Source organism: Melopsittacus undulatus, chromosome 9 (assembly GCF_012275295.1).
Source record: "Melopsittacus undulatus isolate bMelUnd1 chromosome 9, bMelUnd1.mat.Z, whole genome shotgun sequence".
NCBI lineage: Eukaryota > Metazoa > Chordata > Aves > Psittaciformes > Psittaculidae > Melopsittacus > Melopsittacus undulatus.
In genome coordinates this window covers 32214178-32237815 of record NC_047535.1, presented here as the reverse complement: position 1 = coordinate 32237815, position 23638 = coordinate 32214178, and the positions used below count along the sequence as shown (strand labels likewise).

General features: G+C 41.1%; 1 protein-coding gene across 1 annotated transcript in view; it reads right to left on the bottom strand.

The window, feature by feature from the left end:
* PPP4R2 (protein phosphatase 4 regulatory subunit 2) overlaps window positions 1–17493 on the bottom strand; it is a 30805-nt gene extending 13312 nt beyond the window's left edge. Inside the window, exons 1-2 of the mRNA XM_005149428.3 lie at window positions 17315–17493; window positions 16500–16581 (exon numbers count right to left, since the gene is read on the bottom strand). Coding sequence (XP_005149485.2) covers window positions 16500–16581; window positions 17315–17348 — 116 coding nt within the window. The 5' untranslated portion in view covers window positions 17349–17493. The remainder of the gene's footprint in view (window positions 1–16499; window positions 16582–17314) is intronic.
* Window positions 17494–23638: the final 6145 nt, after the last annotated feature.

Sequence of the window (23638 nt, the reverse complement as noted above, 5' to 3'; positions counted from 1 at the left end):
GATTATTGCTCCAATCAGCATTATACTGGCAAAGCTGAATACTATGTTTCCAGCATACAATATCAGGCATTACTACTACAAATGTTAAATTAAAAAGCTATGCAACTCTGCAGTGCTACCACCATGATACCAAAGCTTGCATAATAAGCCACAGATTTAAGACATAAGCACATCACAAAACACATGCAGAAAAGACCCAGTAAATAACCCCATGCCAGAGCAGGATTACTCCCAACAGAGCATCCCAAGAGCTTTACTTGCCTTATGAAAGAAGAATCCACTATTATTCTAAATATTCTTTGACACCCCCATTTGGGTATGTTTTTTCCATGCTTTAAAGCTTGAGCTGTTCTTCGTTTTCATTGTTACTTCTTTCTTGCTAAAGACTTCTCTTTCCACAGACTAGTAACCCAGTGTTGTGTTGCTGAAATAAACCCAAGTCTAAAATGGCAACCTACTGCCTGACAGCAGAACCCACCAGCTCCTCTTTACAGACTGAAGTCTAGAAAACTGTCACTTGTTTTAAATCCATGTAATTTGATTTAGTATTTCTTCTATTATAAAAAGACCCAGAACTTGCATCTGCAACACACTGCACTATTGATATAAAAAGCCTCTTTCATCCTGTATTTCAAATATACTCGGTAAGTGACTGCCAACCAGGTGATACAGTCCAGCTTACAGACAAAACCAGCAGAGTTTAAGGATAAACTGATCCTGCAGTCACAAGCCTGACAACAGCTAACCCAGACATAACAACACCAACTTGAGATCAACTAAACGAGCTGTTGCTAGCAGCAGTGTAACCACAGCGGCAGGAGTTCAGGCCAGGTTTGCTGTCCAGGCATTTACTCTGTTTCTCAAGCAGGTTTTTCTCACCACTGCTGAATTCCCTGCTGCTGGGGCTGCACTACTAGCACTGTGAAAGCTAATTGGTTAAAAGCAAGTGTTATGTTCACATTTCAAACCACAGATGGAAGCAGTTGTTTATGGTACAAAATGCAGTTACAAGTCAGAGGTGTCTCATGCTTCTAGATCTCCTAAGCTCAGTGTTGTAATTTAGACATTAAAATACTCTCCCATTTAAGGGACGATCTTGAAGCACTTTCAATCTATTTGACTAGTTTCTAACAAACAGTTTGATCCCAGTAGCAGAAAGTTACACAAACTCCAGCCACTCAACAGGAAGTAGCATTTGTACCGTGAAGACTGAGTCAGCTCCAGACTCATCGATCGTGTAAACAAAATTCAGTCCTGCACTGGAAACACTGTGGATTCCTGGACAGCAGGAAGAAAGAGTAAAGGTTTCTAGAGTCTACAATGCAGGTCACTTTTCACTTTTAGGCCTGACACCTCTATCATTATCCTAATATGAAGGACCTCCGACTTGTGCACACCATCCTTCGGTTACCTCCTTCCTGCCAACCCAGTAAGCAACAGTCCCTCTTCCCCTCTTACCTCATCTACTTATCATTCTCTGTCTGTCATTCTTCTAGAAAAGGAGCACAACTGCAAGCTATTCCTACATAAGAGAAATACTTAGAAAGCAAGGGGGAGCAGTGCTGGAAAGCTGGTTTCTGCTGTTCTTGCTTTCACCCAGAACTGCAACTGCTTCCTTTTCCTTCAAATCCAGTCTCTTCCTCTGCAACAACGGCATCTAGCACAATATTATCTGACAGTGACAGCTGCATACTCTGCCTCTACCTTAAGATAACTCTGAAAAGTACTCAGAAAAGAAACGTAATATACAAGATAGATTTACATTAAAGAATCTTAATTCAAGCAAGCTTAATTACACATATTTGTTAAAGAAACTTATCTACACTTGTGATAAAGTCAGAACACTTAAAATTGTTTATAAAAGATTACACTCAAATCAACCTACAAAACTGAAAAGAATCTGGCTTGTATCTGAAAAAAAAAAAAAAAAACAGCATTATTTTAAATTAACTCACTTCTGACCAAAAACCCTTATTTCTGCAGGGACAGTAAGATTTGCTTGATTTCCATTTACTCCAGTGGAAGTGATCAAAAAGAGGGAAGTTACCTTTCCTGTTTTACCAGTCTATAAAAGTGCCATGGAGAAACTGGTATCAGCTGAACACTTGGAATTCACATCTCATCCACAGAGAAAAACAATTTATTCATAAACAATGGGTAGAACTAATAGCCAATACAGAATAAAATTTAATATTAAAAATGTCATATTCTCCTACTTATCACAGCAATCCATAGCTACACCTCTAGACATTAAGTTGTCAGCATGCACTGAAAGCCTGGTCACTTAAGACAGGTGGACAGCAGTAGTGAGAAGAGAGAAACAAATGGCAAACCCCAGTTGTCAGAAGAAAAATTCCTCCACATGTATCAAGCTCCTCGAGCACAATTCCAGCATTAGGATGCAAGACCTCTATTGCATCTGCTTTGTTACCAAATGGGAGACACTAAAAATGAGCAGTTTGGTCAATAGTTCTGCAGTTAAATCAAGAGCCAAAAGGAAGTGAAAGATCACTCTTCTGCACAGATTTACGTACATCTCATTAAGTTTTACACTGGAAAATAACTGACCAACACTCTGTAACAAAACCCAATTGAAGACATTCCATGGAGAAAATGCTATTCATGCTTTCTTCTGAGGAGGCTTCTTAATAAATACTTGCTCTTCCCACACAGCATTGCACATAATCAGCCTTTTCTAAACACACACTAATGTCTTCTAAAACATGCTTTTCCTGCCTGCTAACTTTGCTGTTAGCAACTTTGAGAGCTCCTTTATAGTCACTTAGAAAATACAAATCCTGTGAACATTGCATGATCTGTAATATTATCTTCAGAAACAATGCTTCAAAAAAATCAGTGTTTGGGTTCAGTGGACTCTCATTCTATTGTATGCAATGAGAGCATTGAAGCTGTTTACATTTTATGTCTATCTAAAGCACCTTTCACTACAATACGTGGGTCATCCTGTGTAAATACATCTGTACAAGGACATCTCTCCTGAGCTAAGAAGCCTGTAGCTCCAGATACTCCAAATCATCATAAGCTGGCATTTTTTCTTAAGAGTCCTCTGCTTCCCCTGGGCCAGCTCCTGCACCATCCTTCCCTTATAGCAACCTAAAGGTTTTGTGCTGACATACAGGGAGTAAGAGGAAGAAACTGATTTTATTAAAAAAGCATTTAGCAAGGAAAAATGTCACCACAGGCAGTAATGAATGGCTGAAAGGAAGTCCCAAAAGCACACTTCAAAACTACAGCTTGTATAAATATATATGTATACAATAGATATATACCATAGCAAAGCCACACATCTCAAATTCTCCCAGGACCAACATAAGTGCTAGTAGTTTAACTCAACAATTTATTTTTTTCTTTAAAAAGCACCTTTAATAGTCAAGCAACACATGAAAACACAGAAGTATCGGAGTCCAGCACTTCAGGCTCTGTACATTACTCACATATGATACTAGGGTAAACATACGCCAGTAACTGTGCTTTAAGGTATGAAAAGATGTTTAACACCACAATACAGTAGCAGAGTGCAGCCCCTGACCTTGCCATTTATGTAAAAAAACAGAAACATAACAGAGAAACATGGATAGAAGACTCTGGTGTTAGAATACACTGAGTTCTATTTTACAGAAATTAAACAGGAAAGCAGGCATCACCTGAGCAAACAGCCAATGACATGAGAAACATAAGCAAGTTCTGAGAATATTTACATATAATGAGAAGCAACATGGTAAAATGCTAAAACCACCTCCCAGTAATAAAAGGTAAAGAAAAAAATCCACCCTCCAACTACACAAGACACGAGGATGGGTAAGAATTACTCAGGACATGAAAATTAAGCTCTGTGAAGTAAGACACAAAGGAGTGCAAGTGAACTCCACAGTCAGAATGGTACTGCCCTAATGTACTTTCTCACTAGAAGTTGATGAGGCAGCAAAAATAGCAACTAAACAGGGCAGGAAAAATAAAAAGATAAAAAAAAAAAAAAGAAACCCCAAAACCCTGACTCATGTAAACAAGGGACATTCCCTGGCATTACCAGGGTGGATACAAGGCAAAACACAATCCTAAGTAACTCTGTTCTCCAATAAAAACAAACCACTTCACATCTGTACTTGAAGTACATGATTTTCTGTTGGAACTAATCCTTTCTGTAGAGATCAAAGTTAGCCAAGTTTGGAATCCGTCAATTTTATTTGCTAAACAGCACACTTCAACAAGGGACAAAAGTCACCTTCCACAGAAAGCACTTAAGTCACCTGATGCTATGCTTTGATTCAAAAGATGAATTACTAGCACCAAGTTGCCTGCAAGGTACAATTGCTTCTCTACTAACACAATTTGCACAGAATTAATCTTTCCAAACATGCATATCAAAACCAAAATCACATTTTACACGGAAATAACCTAATCCTATCACTCCCAGAGCACAAAAGACTTGCCCCATTTCCTTATCTCCTGCTTACTCAAAATGTTTGCAGTGATGAAACAGAGAAAGCAGCTTTTTCCCTTCCAGCACTGATAATTGTGAAATAGGAGAACCCTCAGTCTGCACTATCAAGATGATTTTTGTATGCCATTGAATTAACTGATTATTTTCTTCCAAACATTGGGCAAGTTTTTATATTTGATTCTGTTGCCACTTGGTATATTCACTTTGGAAGACTTGAAATCTCAAAAAGCAAAAAAAGCCTGAAACATTTAACAAACATTAAAAGCCAAGTAGCAGAAAGAACAGCAAAGGGCACCTTAAGAACCTGAAACAGAGGGGAAAGTCTTGTAATCTGGAGAATCATAGAAACACATGAACTGTCAGAGAACTATAACACGGAAAAGTGAAGTTATGACTGCAAATCCCCACCTCCCCTTCATACACACACAGTGCTTTCCCTACATTTAAGGAAAACTACTGATGTCAAACAAGTGTATGTAGCACTCACTATACTGAAAGGCTTTACTACAACACAGTGGTCCCCAGCACTACTACATGAGTTGGGACACTGAGTGTAAATTGCACTGCAAGTCTCCACAAGCGCAGAAGACTGTTCAGATATGAGACATAACACTAAAGAAGTTCATCTGGCTTACACACACTTTTGACAGATTTTAAAGGATTTCAAGTTTCAAACTTCAATAAGGCCCATGGAAGGAAAACAGGACAAAACCTAACATTAATTGAAAAACAAGAGGAAGAATTCAGAGTGTCTGAAATAAGGCAACCTCATGAAATGACGGTACTGCAATTATTTAATAAATCTTTCTGGAATTGCTTCACAGATTACAGGTTTAATTAAGAAAAACATTATATTGAAAGGATATTAAGCTTCTAGAGACTTAGCTATGTACTTAAAACATTAAGAGTCCCAGGAGCCCTGGTGGGACGTCTGGCTTCAGACTTCAGTGTTTAAGTTCATTACAAAATTACTTGGTTTAAATTTTAAAGAGGATGCCATCTGTTTTGGAAAGATGTGATATACCACAAAGAACATCAAATGAAAACAAAGTAGATCTACTATTGATTCTGTTCATTGAACAGGCTATAAAAGAAACGCTAGAACTTAGTAAAAGAAAGCAGCACTTCCCTCTCCACCCTTCTATTGTTAGCTCTCTGACAAGCAGGAATTAAAGTACTAAATCGTGTATTTAGGAGGCAAACACTTAATGTTGAACTAAACTGATTTTAAGGCAAACTCCTGAGAACACAGAGGGTAATCTCTGAGGGATTCACTTACCACATGAGAGATGAGTCACTTAGATTAGCTTCCCCCCCAACTCCCATTTATTGCTGATTTAGATTATACTCCCACAGAGACTTGTAGTAAGTAGGAAACAGGTGGTTTTAAGTGAAATAACTTTAATAACCAATTCTTCTCTTTTGTGCCTTGCTCTAGAGCTCTTAGAAGATGAAGATATACTCTAAGACACAGTCATTTCCCCAGGCTGTCAGAAGGAAATTAAAGATTCACCCAAAACAAGTTAATTCCTTTTCTACTCAGGTCTATCAATGGTATTTCCAAAACTCTTTGAAAAGTCAGAGGCACAGAATAAAGCACATCCAGCATTCACATATTCAATTCAAATCCCAGCACCAGGTGGCAAAGCTTTCCAGCATGCTCTTCCACAGCCTCTGCATGAAATGTATGCAATCAGGAATACTCTGGACAAGATGAAACACATCACTTCTCAAAACAGAAGCCCAGTCTTTGCCACCAGGGAGCACAGAACCTTGCTGCAGACTGGTTGCCTTCCTCCAGGCTGCAGAAAGGGCCGCTCCAGGGAGCCAGTGTCCCACTTCCTGGCAGCAGTACAGCAAGCTGAACACTCTCCAGGACAGTCAGTAGCTAAAAGTGCAGAGGAACTGGTAGACTGCAGTCCTCTGGGGGAAAGAAGTCTCAGGCCATGCTCCTCACTCACCTCCTTATTCTGTTATTGCTTTTCTTTGGAATGGAAAAGCAGCAGATAGCGCCTATTCACTCCATTGTTTTGTTCTTTTGTTTTAATATTCACCTTACCTAGCACACTCTAATTTCAGCTACATTGATTTGGTATAAACACGGATACCTTGAAGCATGAAGTTAGACAGAAGTGAGTGCACTAGATAAAAATCCTGGTAAGAGCTTCTGTAAAACACAACCCCAGCATTTTCATTTAAACACAAACAAACAAACAAAAAATCCTGCAGTGTGAAATGCAACAGCTTTTTACAGGAATTACTATTTCATTATTTATTATAAAAATAATAAAGAATGCTTCCTAATGAGGAGTACCCGCTGGTAGAGAAATGGCTTTCAATTTGTTCAGAAGATACCTCTGAACAGTTCTAGGGTAGAAAGGTGGCAGCACTGAACTCCCACAAGCAGGAGATGAGCCATACTGCAGGGATTTCATCACAGCACAGAGGGAGGTGCTGCTCCACCACATACTTAACCTTCTATCTGGTCTACACCAAAAAGGACAAGCCTGCTCTGCTGCTCCCACACATTCCTGTGATCCCACACACAGGGAGGTGAAGCACATCACTAATCTAACCACAAAATTAATGCTACAGATAAGGAAGAATGTGTGCTGTGACTCGTAGAGAGCAGAGCCATTGCCTTAAGCAGCTGCTCTCAAGTACCAGATAAAAGAAGGCACCTTACATAATTCCACTTTCACTTCAAATATTCTTCTAATTTAAAACTTATTTTTCTACTTAATTTTAGGGTCCTCATTTTGCTCACTGTTGCTATTTTCACCATCCACACAGTGCAGATTAATACAGGGAATTCCAAACACTGACAACAGATTTACATAGTAAAATCCCCCGTGCACCAGTGCAGACTAGTTTCTTAAACGCTTCTGGCAAGCAGACAAACCTTTCAACCTAAGGCTTAAACTAAAACCATAAGCAAGTCCTGGATTCTTTATCGGTGTTTCTAAAAGAGCAATAAATGTTAAACTTGAGGTGATAAAGCAGGGTAAATTTACTGAACCAGTGTACTTTGGTGTAAAGGGTATGCTCCTGTTCAGAAACACACTGACAAGCATCCCTCCAGAGGGAGCATCCTGTTCACTTTCACCTGATAACTCATGTAAAATGCTCTCACATTTTATCTTCAGTAGCATTTGACCTCATGCTACCTTTCACTTTAATTAAAAATATATTGAAAAGCTCAAAAGAGGAAAAACTGGTTATTTCCCACAAGCATAGGAGGTGTTTTGCATTTTCACTCACTGATTGTTGTCAGCCTAAATTAAGTCTTTGCTCTCCTTCCTGTGAGTGATGAGCCTGTTCCAGAACCACAGAAACTAATAGATTAGAACTACATCTACTTCGGCAGAACGAGCCTTCACTTCTCTACTACTTGCAATTTACTACTGCTATTGCCAGGAACATAGATTAAGACTTACTTATGAAAACAGCTGATGAAAACATTAAACTAGTATTTGTAATTATCAAGGGACTAATTCTGATCTCTACTGATAAATATTCAGCCGACTCCAACAGAATACAGCTGTTCCACAAGACAGAGAACATCTGACCAGGACTCAGAATTTTCCCAGAAACTATATTTCTTAGAATAGTTATCTAAATACAAGCTCAAGTACCTTTCACTTTCTGTTTTAAAAGCAAAAACTGACAACAAAAAAAAAACAACAAAAAAATCACAAAAATAAAAAAGTACAAGTTTAAAACAGTCTTCATTTTAGAATTCAATTCCTTACAGCAGAGGGCAAAGCAATACACACAATGTAACTGAAAGCCTTCAGAACTTCCACAAACCACTGACAGTGGTTTATCTACAAAGACAAAAGTAGATGGTACTGTCATTAAAGTTCCCTCTTCCACTTGAAAACTTACTTGAAGTTACCTTTAGCTGCTAAGAATGAACTGGTGTATTTACTGGACTATCATGCTTCTGCACTCTGTACCAATTAAGTCTTGCCTTACTCTGGTTTCTTCATATAATTTTACTTCTGTGCATATTCAAGTAACATTTCTTACAAATCTCAAGTTTTATTACAAGTACAATGATCACCCTAGACAGTGACTTTCCATGAACTGCACACCAGCTACAAAGGTCTCCAAGCATCAAATAAAACACCAGCGACGTCTCTTCACCTGAGCAGCATAAACCACACTTACTTACAATTTAGCTAACCAGTCTAGTGAACACCAAACTTATGCTAAACAATACATGCACATTTAGTATCTTCCTGCTGTCACGTATTTTACAGAATACTTTACCTCAACAGATTTTCTTTCTCTAGTTCTGGATCATTTTTTTAACCCATGTTCTGTGTAATTATTAAAATCATTTAGTTACACCCTTTGTTCTGGATTATTTAAATAATTTGAGTTCCATGCACTTTCTAATCTGACTGATCATCTTCGAAGCAGTATTTCCTGCATAACTGAATTACAAAACACACAGAATGGTTCAGAACTGTCAGTAACCACTTCATGTACCACAGCTGTTCTCGTGCCACATTTCTGAAGAATGGATCTTCAGAACAGCGACTAGGTGACTACACGTTTCTGCAACACTTAACTGCATCAAATTCTAACATTATTACTAAAATAAACTGTACTAGAAATATTATTTCAGAGGCATGATTCCAGTGACTATATTCTTGAAATTTAACTTTTTGTCTTTAAACGTCCATTAAAGTACACTCACATCAACCTTAGAATTGTAACCAATGAGCAAATAGCATATAAAGTTTAGGAGAAAGGAAGCTATCCAACTTCTCTCACAAGTTACAAGCACGGGAGCCTTAAGAACATTCATATTCATCTGCTCTACCAAAGATAACTGGAGGTGCATTTGAACAGCACCAGCCAAACAGACAGGCAGTAGCAGATAGGCATTATCTGTGGCAAAATACCTCCTCAAAACCACTTACACATAGCTCAGATCTGCCTTCAACACAATTGAATGTTTTGCTGAAATTCAGACAACATTTATTTCAACTCTAACAATTCTTCGGATTGTTCTTAGCTTTTAGTGATTTCTTTTTCAGATAAAATTTGACTGAACAGATCAGTGTTTGCCGAGGCATGTTTCAAGAGTGATGCTGTGCACTGTGTAATAGAGATTCTGCTGCAAAGCACAAGTCAGAGTGCAGCCCATTCAATAGATACTGCACAGAAAAATACCAGGCAAATACACAGCATAACTCTGTAGTACTCTGGATTGGATGCAGGCAGAATACACAAACATTAAATGGATAATGCTTTCTCAATAAACCTGTATAGAAGCAGCCCAGGAGTCAAAGTTCAAGAAAAGTATGCAATAGGTGAGGCATATTTGAGTTTTTCTGAACTTGCAGGAAGGAGCTCCCTATAGAAAACTCACTCCAAGTAACATAAAATTAATGTTTGTATAATTTCCTATATAAATACATCATTTATTCCATACGCTAAATTCCATATACGCACTAATACAGGACACTGAAGTGGTTCCAGGTATCACCAGTTTGCACAGAAGAACCAAATGAACAAAAGAAATGCTTTAATACTCAGCTGGTAAGTGTAGCTTTCCTTGGTAAGTGACCAGTGCATACAGATCCACAGGTTATCACAGAAGAGCAGCAGAGCACACTGAGATAATGCTATCAGATCTTTCCTATATTGAAAAATAAAGCTGAGAAACCAGATTAAGGAAAATGTACACTGTGCAGCTTCTTCTGAATCTGAACTTACTTTGCCCTGTATTCCTATGCCTGCCAGTTCATGCATGTCCTCAATAACCCAGGCTTCACTCAGGTCTGAAAGCAGCACTACTAGGATCAGGTAAATTGCACTACTATTACTAACTCCTTCCAAACCAGGACAGAAGCAACACACAATTGACTTCTACATAAGGCAGTTCAGGTGACAGACACTAAGCTTGGACTCAGAAGGTGTACCCTACCCCAGTGACCTAATGCAAAGGCATTAGGTGTTTCTGTGTCACCACACTCCCTTACCACTCCTGAGCAAAGTCTCATTTGGTATACCCAACATGGAAAGCTTGTCACTGTCTTCAGGTAGTTATTATTTCTAGAACTGAGACCTGTCAGGCACACACCAGCTTTGTGGAAGAGTAAGTCTTGTTTATCCAAAAACCTGACAAATCCATCACCCCCAGAAAATCAGACTGCTTCTATTCGCCTTTCTGCATGTACCTTGTTCCTTCGCCCCAGCATACACCACTGAGCATGAACCTTTCCAAAATCTGAAGACTGAAGAAGTACCAAGGCTCATCAATTACAAGGTCAAAACATAAAAACATCCTTGCTGTTGTAAAGCGTAATACAGAGTGGAACACCCCCCCCCCCCCAATGTTTGAGAAAGTACTTCAAATGAAATAGCCACAAGCAAGGCCACCATGGAACAGGAGGCTTGAGGCCCACTGGAAAAGATAGAGGTAATACTGAAGCAGCCCCCACAGCTGTGAAGAAACATTACTAAGAGCTAAAGGTAAGAACTTAGAAAAATTCTGAGGATGAGAACAAATCCAATTGAACAATGCAGGAGAACTGAGCTTGAAGACTATTAGGATGCCAACAGAATACTATCAGAGTTCATAATCAGAAGCACATGCAGCTGTACCAACTGCTATGAAGTTAAGTGGCAGGATGGTTTTCTGTGCAAAGTAACAGTGAGCTGTCTGCAGAAAGAATAGCAGGGACCATGCTTGTAAAATCAGACTATACAGCAACAGGGAAGAAATGTACTTACTACTGCAAGTCTGCATGTGCATACATTACATCTGCAGTTATAATAGTGCAATGACACTGAAAAGTTATAATTTCTATGAGAAGCTGGCCTTTCGTCTTTCCTTACATGTGTATTCTAGAGAGAGACTAAAGTTTATTAGGATTGGTTCATGATGCATATTTTATGATGGCAGTTAAAGCTTGACCTTTACACTGTAAACCCCACTCCCAACAGATATGAAGTGGCAGCATTTAAAATGAAACACTATGACAGTGCATGTTTCCTAAAGTAGCAAACAATCTCACCTGTATCACAACTAACTCTCCTGGGGTACTGCAACTGTACATTTGATTATATATATTTTTTTTGTAATATAAGTAAAAAGAATAAGGAACCTAAACCATCTTTGACAAAAATATATCAGCAGGCTTTTCAAATGTCTCCTGTCCTCTGGAGACATCAGAGGATTATGAGACAGAAAACAGTGTCAGTGGAATAGGAATTAGTGGGAAATAATTCCAGCCGCTTAGTTGAATGGAGTTAGTGAGGGATAATAGCAGGAAACAATGCAAGGAAGTTTACTCACATCTCTTGCTTCACTGAGAACATGGAAGTGGAAGAGGCCTACACTAACAGAGGCACAGACTGCTTCAGCAAGTATTATCCTGCTTCTTCTTGCAGCAACTTGAGGATTTAGTGTTTTTTTCAAAAATCCTATGGAATTACATTCTCCCAATAGTTCTGCAGAATTCCAAATAATGATGTGCCTCCAAATCAGAACAAAGTTTTCAAACTAGTCAAAAAATACTAGCATACACATGGCAAGCAACAAAACTGCTGCCTATTTGTGACATAAGGAAACTACTATACAGGAGTTCAGAATACACCATTATAACACTAAAGCCAAGAACAGGAACATATTCTCATTGGTGTTCCTTGCTAAGATACCTCCCCTCACATCCTTCCTCCAGCTGACAAACTATTTCATTGCTGTAACACAATAATATAAAAGCTAAGCTAATCTAAACAAGTGCTCAAAAAATGCAGTTAAAAAAAAAGTTCACTGATACATAGGGTACATGAAACAGTATCAAAGGGTTAAAAATACTTCTTGCCATTATCTTTGGTTAAGTTACATAACTTACCTTTACAGCTGTATTATTTACCAACAACAGCTATCCCTGATCTACCTGATGGGCCTGTGGGCACTTAACTGAAGCAAGACATACAGCACCATTTCCCATAGCATCTCTGTAGCTAAACTGGGTAGCTGCAGACTCAGTGGACCATCCGTCCAACACAGCAGCCTTTGTGGCTGTAACTGCAACCAGTTACAGATAGTGTTGCTCAGAGTCATGCTGATGCTATAGGTATTACATTTGCTTTATAATGACATGTATTAAACTTGACTCAAGAAACTACACAGAAAAGCATTTAAGTTGGTCCTCAAGGAAAGCAGCAAAAAGACATTTCTGTCTTCAGGCTTAGATGAGGCACAAATTAGCATTTCAGATCTTCCAGGGAAACTCTGAGGAAAAAATCCAACTACTAAAAGAAATAAAAACAAAATGTATTTTAATGGCTGTTTATACTGCATTCAGGGCAAGAACTGGTAGAACTACATTACACCCTGACCTAGAACTATTTTACAGCTAATCACTTCTGCCTATAAATTGTATTTCTCCAGATTTTGGTACTCCACTACTTATTTCTGGACGCCTTCACTGTCACTAAGCACTTACATTACACTTGCCACTATAGTAAGCCATCAAAACTATGCTTTATAGACTGCTAGCCCCAGGGCAGGAGTGGGGCAAACAGAAAAAATTGACATAAATTTGGTTTTCACTTCCCCCACACACAAAGTTTTATTTTCAGCTTTAGAACCAAAGAAAAATTATAGTTTTCCCTTCTAGTTCAATAAATTATATTTTCTTGGTGCAGTACCTAAATAAATGGTCTAGAAACACTTTTGCTATTGGGAGGGTGGAGTGATTTTAAATCCAATAGAATTTCCTAACAGATAAGAGAAAACAAATTTTAAATACAAGATCACAATTGATAAGTGATTCTCACATCCTAGAATTCTTCTTTGGAATAAAAAGTATTTCGTTTTTGCATTTCACCTCTAGTGCTGCAGGTGCTGTGACTTTTGTACTGTCTCTTAAAGCCATTTCTACTTCACAAAAAATAGAAACGCGGATTTCTTATGCAAAAAAAAGAAAAACATACCCTATTTTAAAAAGGTCTTTCAGACACTGTGAAGTATTAAGACTAACAAATTTTATATCTCTTTACCCAGTCCCACTGATCTTTAATAAACTAGAGAAAAGGAGATTATAACAATTTTTCCCTAAGTACACCTAGTCTCACTAATGAAATTCCATGTTAGCTTCTTAGTAAAACATCAAGTCACTTAAGCAGTAGATCACTTGTGAAAGTCCTAAGACTTAACACAACATTAAAAGAGGTTGAACCATAAACTCAGTATTTCACCTAAGGCTAAGTCTTACCATAGCAACTGTTAAGAAACAAAAACACTTGGAAGTAGCCAAGCGATCAAACTTGTGCTTCTGTTCACAAATAATAAGGGAAGTTTAGACTGGCTCTTGCAAACACAGCTATAATCTTGCAAACCATTAAGTGAATGGTTAACTTTTTACAAGATAGTTTAAACTTCAAATAGGCGAAGTTAACACATGTGATTGCATGATCAGGCTTTTACTGCAATGTACTGATAACACAATTACATTTGTGCTCATAATATAACCAAATTTAGCAAAGTTTTTATTCGAGACCTTCCTTGTAAATGAAGAAGACTCTTAATTACAATAAAGACACACTCTGAAGAGCCTTAGCATAGTTGTAGTGCTGGCTCACACAACTCTAACCCTCCCCTACACCACCTCTGCAGCTACGCTGGGCTTTGACATACCAGTTTACAGAGACAAAACAAGATGGATCAATGAACTGAACCCTGTTAAAAACAAGCCCTGCCAAAAATAAAGTTAGTTTCAACTGTGAGCAGTTCCCTACACTTGGTTACCAAGCAGCTACATAAACAGTTCAACAAGCCCCAGTGAAATAGTGACACAAAAGCTGCATTAGCCAACACTGCTGCCAAGAGAAATAAATACTAGTAAAATTACAGCCTAACCTAAACCTGCATCTACCTGTTCATAACTCATTCGGGTGAATAAGCAGACTGAAACAAATGGGGGCAGGGAGGTACCCAACAGCCTCAAATGAGCCTCCGCTTTCAATCTGTTAAGCAACTTAAGAATGCCATGGTCATGCTTTGACAAGAACCTTGAAAGTCATTTTAATTTACTCCATTGCACCCTTTCAAACTAAGTTTACTAACTGCTTACAAGACCTGCTGCAACTATGTGCAGAAGAAATGGCAGGGGGAGTGAGAACAATCTACATTTAACATATGAACTGCAGTAGGTCACCTTTAAAATAAATAAATAAAATCAGCATTTGTCATTGACTAAGTTCAAAAGCTGAAAAACACTGCAACTGCTAGAAACAGCAACAACTCAAAGCAAAAAATACTTCACATCTCACTTGTCCTTATTTGCCTTGGTCCTCAAATGGGTACTTTTTGTTTGTTACTTCAGGAGCAGGCTGTGACTGAGCATGATCCATTGTTTTTCAATAAATAGGTCTGCAAACCATTTGTGTTTGCACAACCCCTGACTTCAGCATAATTTTTTTGAGAAACTGAGCTCTGAACTTCATAAAAATCCTACAAAATGTCTACAAAGTATTATTTTAGATTTCATCTTCTCAATCCAAAGCAATCAGTTTTGTACAGTTCTTAAACTATGTAACATAATAGAAAGGTTCAAGTGCATTGAAGAAGAGCATTCTTTCCAAGTCACAGACTTGGGGAAAAAAAAAGCAAAAGAAAACCATGGCAGTGTATGCAGCCAGGGTCTGCATGAGGTTCCAGGTAAAAGCTGCCAGTTTAGGTTTAAGCAATAGCTTGTAATAATCAATAAACGATAATAATAATCTAGAGTTCCTAAACTGGAATAAAGTCAGGGGTCTGTTCATTCTCCAAGTTTCACATCTTCCCAAGAACCTGCCCCTGTAACAATCACTTTTTTAAATTACTTTGAAATTCATATAATAGTGGCAAAAACAATACAAATAGCCTGAAGAAATATTTTAGAATAAGGAAAATACTTTTAACATATTATACAGCACAAATACACCGCAGTGAGCCCATTCTAAAATAAGTACTATATCAAAATATTAAACATTATGTGTTTCTGCTGAGCCAATGCCTTCTCTTCAAAGAGCAAAGTACATTTCAGAACTTGTTTTTCTTTCAAAACCATTAATTCAAGCAGTACCAGCAAGCTGCAGAAAAAATAATGAAAAGAAAATCCACACACACCAAAACCTACAAACCTCTTACAATTCAGAGGGATTCTAGAAACCCAAACAAAGCCCCTGCAGTCACTGGTTGCTAACAAAACACTGGTAAAAGCAGGTATCTTCTGCAGAAGCCTGTAGTCTGGCACTAGGCCTCAGAAACAAGGAGACAGCCTGGGAGCCAGAAAGTGAGCAACTCTATAGCAACGCACCCAGGGAAGCCTTTCCTCTTCCTGCCAAATAGTGATCCACCAAGGAAGTCACCCAGCGCAGCACCAGCGCTCATCCTTGACAAGGAGCACGGCTGCTTCCAGCCCCAGCGCACCTCCGGACGGGAACCCGCCAGCGTGAGCTGCGAAAGGAAGCCCGAGAAAAGCGGAACTCCTTCGAGCTGGAAAACGGAAGGCTACAGAAACACGGAGCAGTTCCCACAGATCTCCTCTGCAGAACGCACCTACCGGCTGTCCCCTCCTCATCAGAAGCACTTAAATGCAATCCCCACACAGCGTGGTGTACAAAGCCTGGAAAGAAATAATCTAAGCCATTCGTATCTTTATGTAAATAATGCTATTAGATACTGTATACAACAGATACTGCAACAGTATACAACAGACACCACCACAGTGAGCTAAACTTTCCACTTAAAAACCCCCAGATGTCACATAAAATGTACAAAGCGCAACAGGCTTCCTGTACTGAGTAGGACAAGACCTGAGAGAGCCCCCTGAACAAAGCTATGCAAACCCTGTCAGATAAAGCTACTAGCAAACAAAACTGCTCCATCCAAAATTAAATGGAAACTAAGGCAAGCTCGTTCAGCTCACATATACAGGCAAAAACAAAACCCACGTAGCATCCCATTGACTTAAAATGCAGACGTGTTCTAAGGTACAACTGAAGATTGCCAAGAGTCACTTACATCGTCTCTCCAGTCTTAGCAACATGACAAAGAAACTGATCCAGTATTGGACACACTTCCTTCTTCCCTCTCTTCTCAAAATCTGTTGGTATGAGAATGACACAAAAGAATGGTAAAAGAAAACAGAACAGAAATTAAAAATAGTTATCTAAGTGATCAGTACAGCTCCCACAAAATTATTTCCATGCTTTCACAATACTTCAGTTGTTCCCAAGAGCTCCACCAGCCCTGTAAAACACTTAATATTGTCATGTGGAGAAACATGCATCTGACTAGCAAAAGTTGATTTGCAACTTCTTCTGAGCAGCTACAACAGAGAAGGAGGCTGGTGTCCTCAGGCTGCATCCAACAAGGCAAGCTAGCACAGAAGCGGGCTGCGGAGGCAGAGAAGAGCAGGTCGGGGCGAGGGCCGGGGACGGAAGGCAGGCAGGCTTGCGGGGGCCAAGAGGGCAGCAGCCGAGAGGAGCCCCGGGCCTGCAGGAAGGGGGCAGCCGCTGGGGTCACCAACCTCCCTGGGCTGCTCCCCCTCACGCAGCCCAGAGCGAGCCCGGGGAGAGCACCAGGGCAGCGCGGAGCAGGGGTTCACCGCTCCCCTGCCCCACCGGGAGCCCCCCAGGCCTCTCCCCGCTCTGCGGGAACCGTTTCCCTCCTACGCGAGCAGCCCCTTCCCCACAGCACGGGCACCCCGACCCTCGTCCGCCGGTGGAGGGGAGCTGAGGCTCCCTGCCCACAAGAGGGTCGGCGCTGCGAGGAGCCTCTGCCTCCCTCAGCGTGGGGACACGGCTCCCCCCACCCCCCGCAAACCCCGGCACCACCTTTCAGAGCCTCCTGCAGCCTCTCGATGTCCATGATCCGCCTGGGTGTCTCCCCCCGGCTGCGCGCTGCTCCCCTCCTGCAGCCCCCCCCCCCCGCCCCGCGCAGGAACCGGGCTGCAGCCGCCGCGCACACACAGAGACCCCGAGCTCAGCAACCCTCCAACATGGCGCCCGGGCCGTCCCCGTGCGCGGCCCCGACAGCCCTCCCTCCCTCTCGCCGGGGGGCGGGGGCGCGCGGGAGGGCGGGGCCGCGGGGCGGCTCCGAGGGAGGAACCAGGAGGGAGGAGTCTGGGGCGGCTCCGTTGGGCGGGCGCCCGCTGCAGGTCTCACGTTCCTCCTCCTTCTCTCGTTCCTCCTTGCCCTCCTCCCTCGTCTCCCTCCTCGGGCCGGCAGCTCCCGACCTCCTCACGCCGACCCAGCCGCGCGGGTCCTGGGTGAAGGGGACCGCAACGCGGAGCTCCCGCCTGGCGGCGGCCCCTCAGGGAGCTCCTGCGCCTTCCTCCTCCCCCCGCCTCAGGCTGAGGCGGCTGCTCTACCCCACCCTCAGATCCAGCGCACAGATAACGCCCGACTCCCTTTTACTGTCAAGAATGAGCTTTTTTTCCCCCCTTCCTCACTCTTCCTACCTCTCTCTCATCAAGCCCCCCAGCTGCGCTCCTTACCTGTGTTCAGGAGATAAGCCCTTCTACCACCCTGTGCCCTCCTGGCGAAGAGGAGGTGAAGTCCAAGCAGCCTCTTGTCACCACCTCAGCGGGAGGCCGGGAGCTCGGCACAAAGCCGGTAAGCAGAAGCCAGGCGAACACATACATCTTGTTCACCCCACACGCTCCAGTAGGGCTGAGGGACATGCGGTTCCTGGAAGGAGAGGGAAATGGTGATTTAACACACAAAAAAGAAGTTGTAAATAACGTAGCCAAATATTGGTGCCAACTGTTACTCCAGGTATATGTGAGCTGGCACATCTGTGGTGATTCACTATTAGGTAAAATGCCGATATAGCTCTGGATCGTGTCCCTGTCTCCTCTTGAGGCCTGCGCTTGCGAGCAGCCCTGTGCACAGAGGTGGCCTTGCTCCCCTGCAGGCAAATCCGTCTGTGCTCACGGCTGCCGCTGGCCTGGCAGAGCACAGGGTTGATGGCAGGCAAGGGTGGCCAACTGTGCACAGCAGAAACAGCCTCAGCCCTACCATTGCAGGGAGCATACAAAGAAATGGTGGTATCAGCAGCGGTACTACACTCTCCAAGCACCACCTTGACAAGAGAGAACCTCCAACATGGCTATGTTTCTTAGAAATGCTGCCTAATGTCAGTGACACAGTTTGTGGACCATCCCAAATAGGTAAGAGACCGACTTGGCACCCATAGCAAGCAGTCCTGTGCTGCAAACTGCTTTCTTTGACCCCTGGTGTTGATTTTATCATGCAGGAGATAATCCAGAAGTTGTGCAAGTAATGGTCTTCACTGGTAACTGCATCACATAGAAACACTGACTTTCCATAGAATCATAGGATGGTTTGGGCTGGAAGAGACCTTACCAGTTCCAACCCCCTGCCATGGGCAGGGACACCTTCCTGGCCTTGAACACTGCCAGGGATGGGGTAGCCACAGCTTCTCTGGGCACCCTGTGCCAGTGCCTCAGCACCCTCACAGGGAAGAATTTGTATTTAAGAAAACGTATGGTTTATAAAAATAAAGAACCTTTCAAGTTTCTGACAGTTTGAGGACTACATGACCCTATTAGGGATATTTAATGTTTCATATCTACAGATCCCCTATACAAAATGTTTCATACTATTATGAAAACCTTTGTTACAATAAGCAGACTTTACAAAGAAATTTCTGTGGTCTCTGTGAGGGCTGTGGTCAGGCAGAGAGGAGCTAATGACCCTTCTCCAGCCCCTCTGCCTCTGTGTGTCAACAAGAGGAGGGAAAAGCATCAGCATGAGTTAACAAACTGACGTTATGGGAGAGAGACAAAGGTACAACTTGCCCAAACCTGTAGGGAAGGAACAAAACAAAACCCAGCAAACTCTTGTGCATGAGATGGCATTAAAACCATGGTGAATTTAGCTGCTGTTTTGCTTCTGACCACTTTGTTCATCATAGAGACATGGCCACCCTTAACAGTGGTCATTACTGGCCATCTTGCCCTTGCAGCTGTGCTATACCATGACTCTCCCTGCCTGAAGCCCTCTGCAGCACATGTACCTTTACAGTAAAAGACATTTCTCTTAACTGAAGCTACACTGGTCTGCTTTTATAATGAGACAAAAACACTCTACATGGAAAGCAAGTGAAAAATCTCTTCAACACAGAAAAAAGCTGTATTGTGAGAAGAGCTGGAAGAGGATAGGACAGGGTTTCAAAGCAAGCAGCGCATATTGGGCTGAAAACAGAAGCACTAAGGCCCATATGCAGATAAGCCAACAATTGAAAAGGGCAGTGCAATTCAGACTACAAGTTAGTCTATACCCTTTTCCTTGAAGTCCACTCTATTGTTTTAAAAGAGGTATCAAAGTCCATTTGAAGTAACAAAAATACTAGCTTACCTTTGCAACCCTCAGCAAAACTGAGGGGCAGAGCTTCTCTTATATGATTTCTATAGCGCAGCTGACCACATTTCCCTGGCAGCAAGGGGATATCCCAGCCCAGCTTGCTCTTTGCAATAACTATTAGAGCTGGTCACATGCTCTCAATTTTCAGCTCCTCCTGAGGAACTACATTTCCCAGCATCACTGGTCTTAAAGAATCCCACCAGCCAAAACAAGCTTAGAGAGGCAGAAACATGCATATTCCTGTCCAGTACAGTTACACATTCCACTCTAAAAACCCTAGGAGAACAAATTCAATCATTCTTAACAATATCCCATTCCATTTACAGGTGTCACCAACACCAACTAAATAAAGCTCATACTTACCAATTTGAAAAGTTGTATTGTTAGCCTGTTCCTTTAAAACAGAAAAAAAAAATGCAGTTGTTTCTAAGATACCTGGAGTTACAATTGAAAATTGGGACAACGAAGTATTTCTTCACTAAAAAGGCAAGTTGCAGGAGACAGAAATAAGAAATATACTCTTTCTAAATTCTTGTGCTACATTCTATGGAGAAATAGAAAGCTAATGCCACAGTTATAATCTCATAAAAGAAGCTCAACCAATTCATTAAGTGCTTTAGAGCTACTTCTTTGCACTCAGCAAGTTGCAGGTGAGGTTTGATGCTAATGCTGCATAGTGCAGTGTGTATGCTTGCAGCCCTCTGACTTTCTGCACTTCTGCTATTGACAAGTTCCACATCTCCCTGGTGCTGTTCAGTCACACAGGCCCTGCTCCAAGGGTGGGTAAAGCCAATGGAGGACATGGCTGTCTCTAAAAGTGAGATATCAGCTAACAGGGCAGTTTCTACAGGATTTGCCTGCTACGAAATGCCTCTGGTTTCATTCCAACTCTTCTATTTTGTATTAAAAGTGAACTTTTATTTTCTGAAGAAGAGCATTTATCACACAGCTGTCATACATCAAATAAATTATCACTGTGCTACGTTGGGCTGAAGGAAGATCTTTGTTTCTTTTTTTGGCAGAATCCACAAGAAGTGAACGAACTGTATGTTAACATTGACTTTTCATTGCTGAGAAGCTTTTCTAATTCTTCCCATCTAGTCAGACTAGGTGGCAAATCTTTCCTACATCTAAAAGATGATGGCATTTTATAGTTCACACAGGTACATGTCTGACACATAAGAAAAAACTGGGTTACATCTACCACTCAGCCATAAGCTTAATTCAACCCTTACTTGCCGTGGGCTCATGCTGGCTTCCTTATTAGCCAGCCAAAGGCAAAACTTATGGGAGAGACAAAATGTTAATGTGCTGGTTACAAATACCTTTTAATTCAAATGACAAAACACTGACAATCATTAAAAACAAAAGACAATAATATGACTGTTTTGCATGTAGTAGCAGACTACAGAAAACAGTGTTTCTGATCAGTTTTAGTTTGATGTGCCTTCACATCCATGTGGGCACTGACACACCAGAAACTATTTCCTTCTCTTTCTTGAAGTCTTCTTTTTGATACTGGTCACTAATAGAGAATGTGCACATACATCTACCAGCCACTCTCTGTTTGCACTGAAAAAGTATTTCAGGGAGACAGGAATCTTTCATTATTAAAAATGTCATTTCCCATCTTACAGAAAATACACACTAAAGCCACATTCCCTATCTTCTGATCTCCTGCCCTCCTAGCACAGGAGGAACAGTAAGAGAAAGCACTTTCCATTTTCCAGCCCCCTCTCTCTTCCTTCTCCTATTAGAGGAAAAAAAAAAACCAAATAACAGACCTCTGAAAGCTTTTTGTTTTCTATAGGAAAGACATTTTAAATTTCATCAGTTTTGGGGGGGTCGAGACAAACATTGAACATGAAGAAGTCCTGGGAATTCAATGACAGAGATAGATTTAATGAAAACACTGTTTGTTTGGGTGTGTTGTCTTTTGTTTGTTTTTTATTTCAGGGAAAATGCTTAGAGATACACAAATAATATCTACCTGTTTCTGAGGAAATGAGAACCACATCCTCTGGAGCAGGAACAAAATAAAACCCATAATTATTTCTATGGAAATAAAGCAAAGAAAGCGCATGAATGACTTGTGTATTTTTGTGGTAACAAGGATTATTTCACATGCATTTCAGGATACAGCTCAGCATGGGGGAGGTTTGCGTATTTTGAAACCCACATCCCCTTAACTAACTGAATCATATTTCAATTCACAGCAAATGATCTTTTCCTTCCATTTTCAAAGGAGAAACATTTAAATACAACCCTAGAATACAAAAAAGCTCATATGCATCTTCATTGATGTGTTGTGTGATCTCCAGCAAATGGGTTAGGCAGTCATCCTGTGTTTCTTCATTAATGAAACAGGAATGATAATTACTCTTTTTTGTAAGGTATTTGGCACACCTTGTAATAACATGCACAAAGAGTATGATTTCATTTGGTGTCAGTTCCTAATGCCGCTGGTAGAGTACTGAGAATCAACAGTGAAAACAATCACCTTGTTTGGAGAGGAGATGTGGTAGGTTTGAACATTTAACAAAAGAATGAGGAGAAATTGTCTGACAATCCAGAGTGAGTTTTTCTTCTTGCACTGAACTTACACAAAGCCTTGTTCAGGTTTACATTTTATGTTTGTTTTCAAGCCTCTGCAAGACACTGAGACTTTTCAAAGAGAGCAGGTCCAGGTCACATGTACAACACGAGTCCAGCTCAAGTCAAGTCCCCACATGTTTTCTTGCATCAATCTGAGCCCATGGCAAACCAGGTTTGCAGTTTCCTTCCCAAGCTGTTCTCTCACACCTTCCTCCTGTGCATCTGCAAGACAGAAAGCTTCATGTCGACTGCTTGACAAACTGCAGGATCATTCAGATTAAAACCAGACTTGTTTTCCCTCCCAGCGCCCCAGGTGTGAGGAAGCCAATAGTCAAAACAAGCTGCCCTTTAGCAGCTCTGAGCTGAAGAGGTGGGAAGGCTTTAAGGTGTGCACTCTGTGAGGGCACCTGCCTTGCACTGGTCTAACCACCACAGCAGGGAATTAACCACTTCCAGAAAGGTTTGGGAAGGATATTTCTGCAGGAAGAGGTCAACTGATACCACTTTATGCTTTAGAAAATGGGCCGTGTCATTTTAGCATCATTATTTCAGTATGACCAAAATGGGTTAGTTCTAAGACACCATTACACATTGTTGGACTATACTTATTTTCAAATAAAAGCAATTATGATTTATTTATAGAAATGTAGAAATCAAAACAAAACATCTTACTTCAAAAGAAAACACAACCAAGTGCTTTGTTAATCTTAAATGGCCATTCTCATCTTGGTGTTTTGTCTCAATTTTCATTTCAAAGGAAGTGTTGACAGTTTTGTTTTTAGTCTGAGCAGAGATGAAAACAAAATTTCCAAACATTGCTATTTCTTTTGAAGCAGGAACAGCAGTTCCTTATCTCCTGTCAATGGGAGCCTGTGCTCTGCATGGATCCCGGTGTAGATGTGCACTGGCCTCACAAGCACAGTGGAAGAACAGCCCAGCCTCTGCTGGAGACAGCCCATGTTCCTGTGCCATACCCCCTCTGGGGGGTAGTTGGTGTCCCTTTAATGGCATCATGTTTGTATCTAACTGAGAGAAGCAGAACATTCTCTGACAGTTGCCTCCCTTATAGTTACATTCTTGGGAGAGGAATCTCTTCTTGAAGCAGTGGGAAGGAAATTATTTGAAATCAAATGATCGACAGTTTGTGCTGAAGTTGGTAACGTGTCAAGATCTATC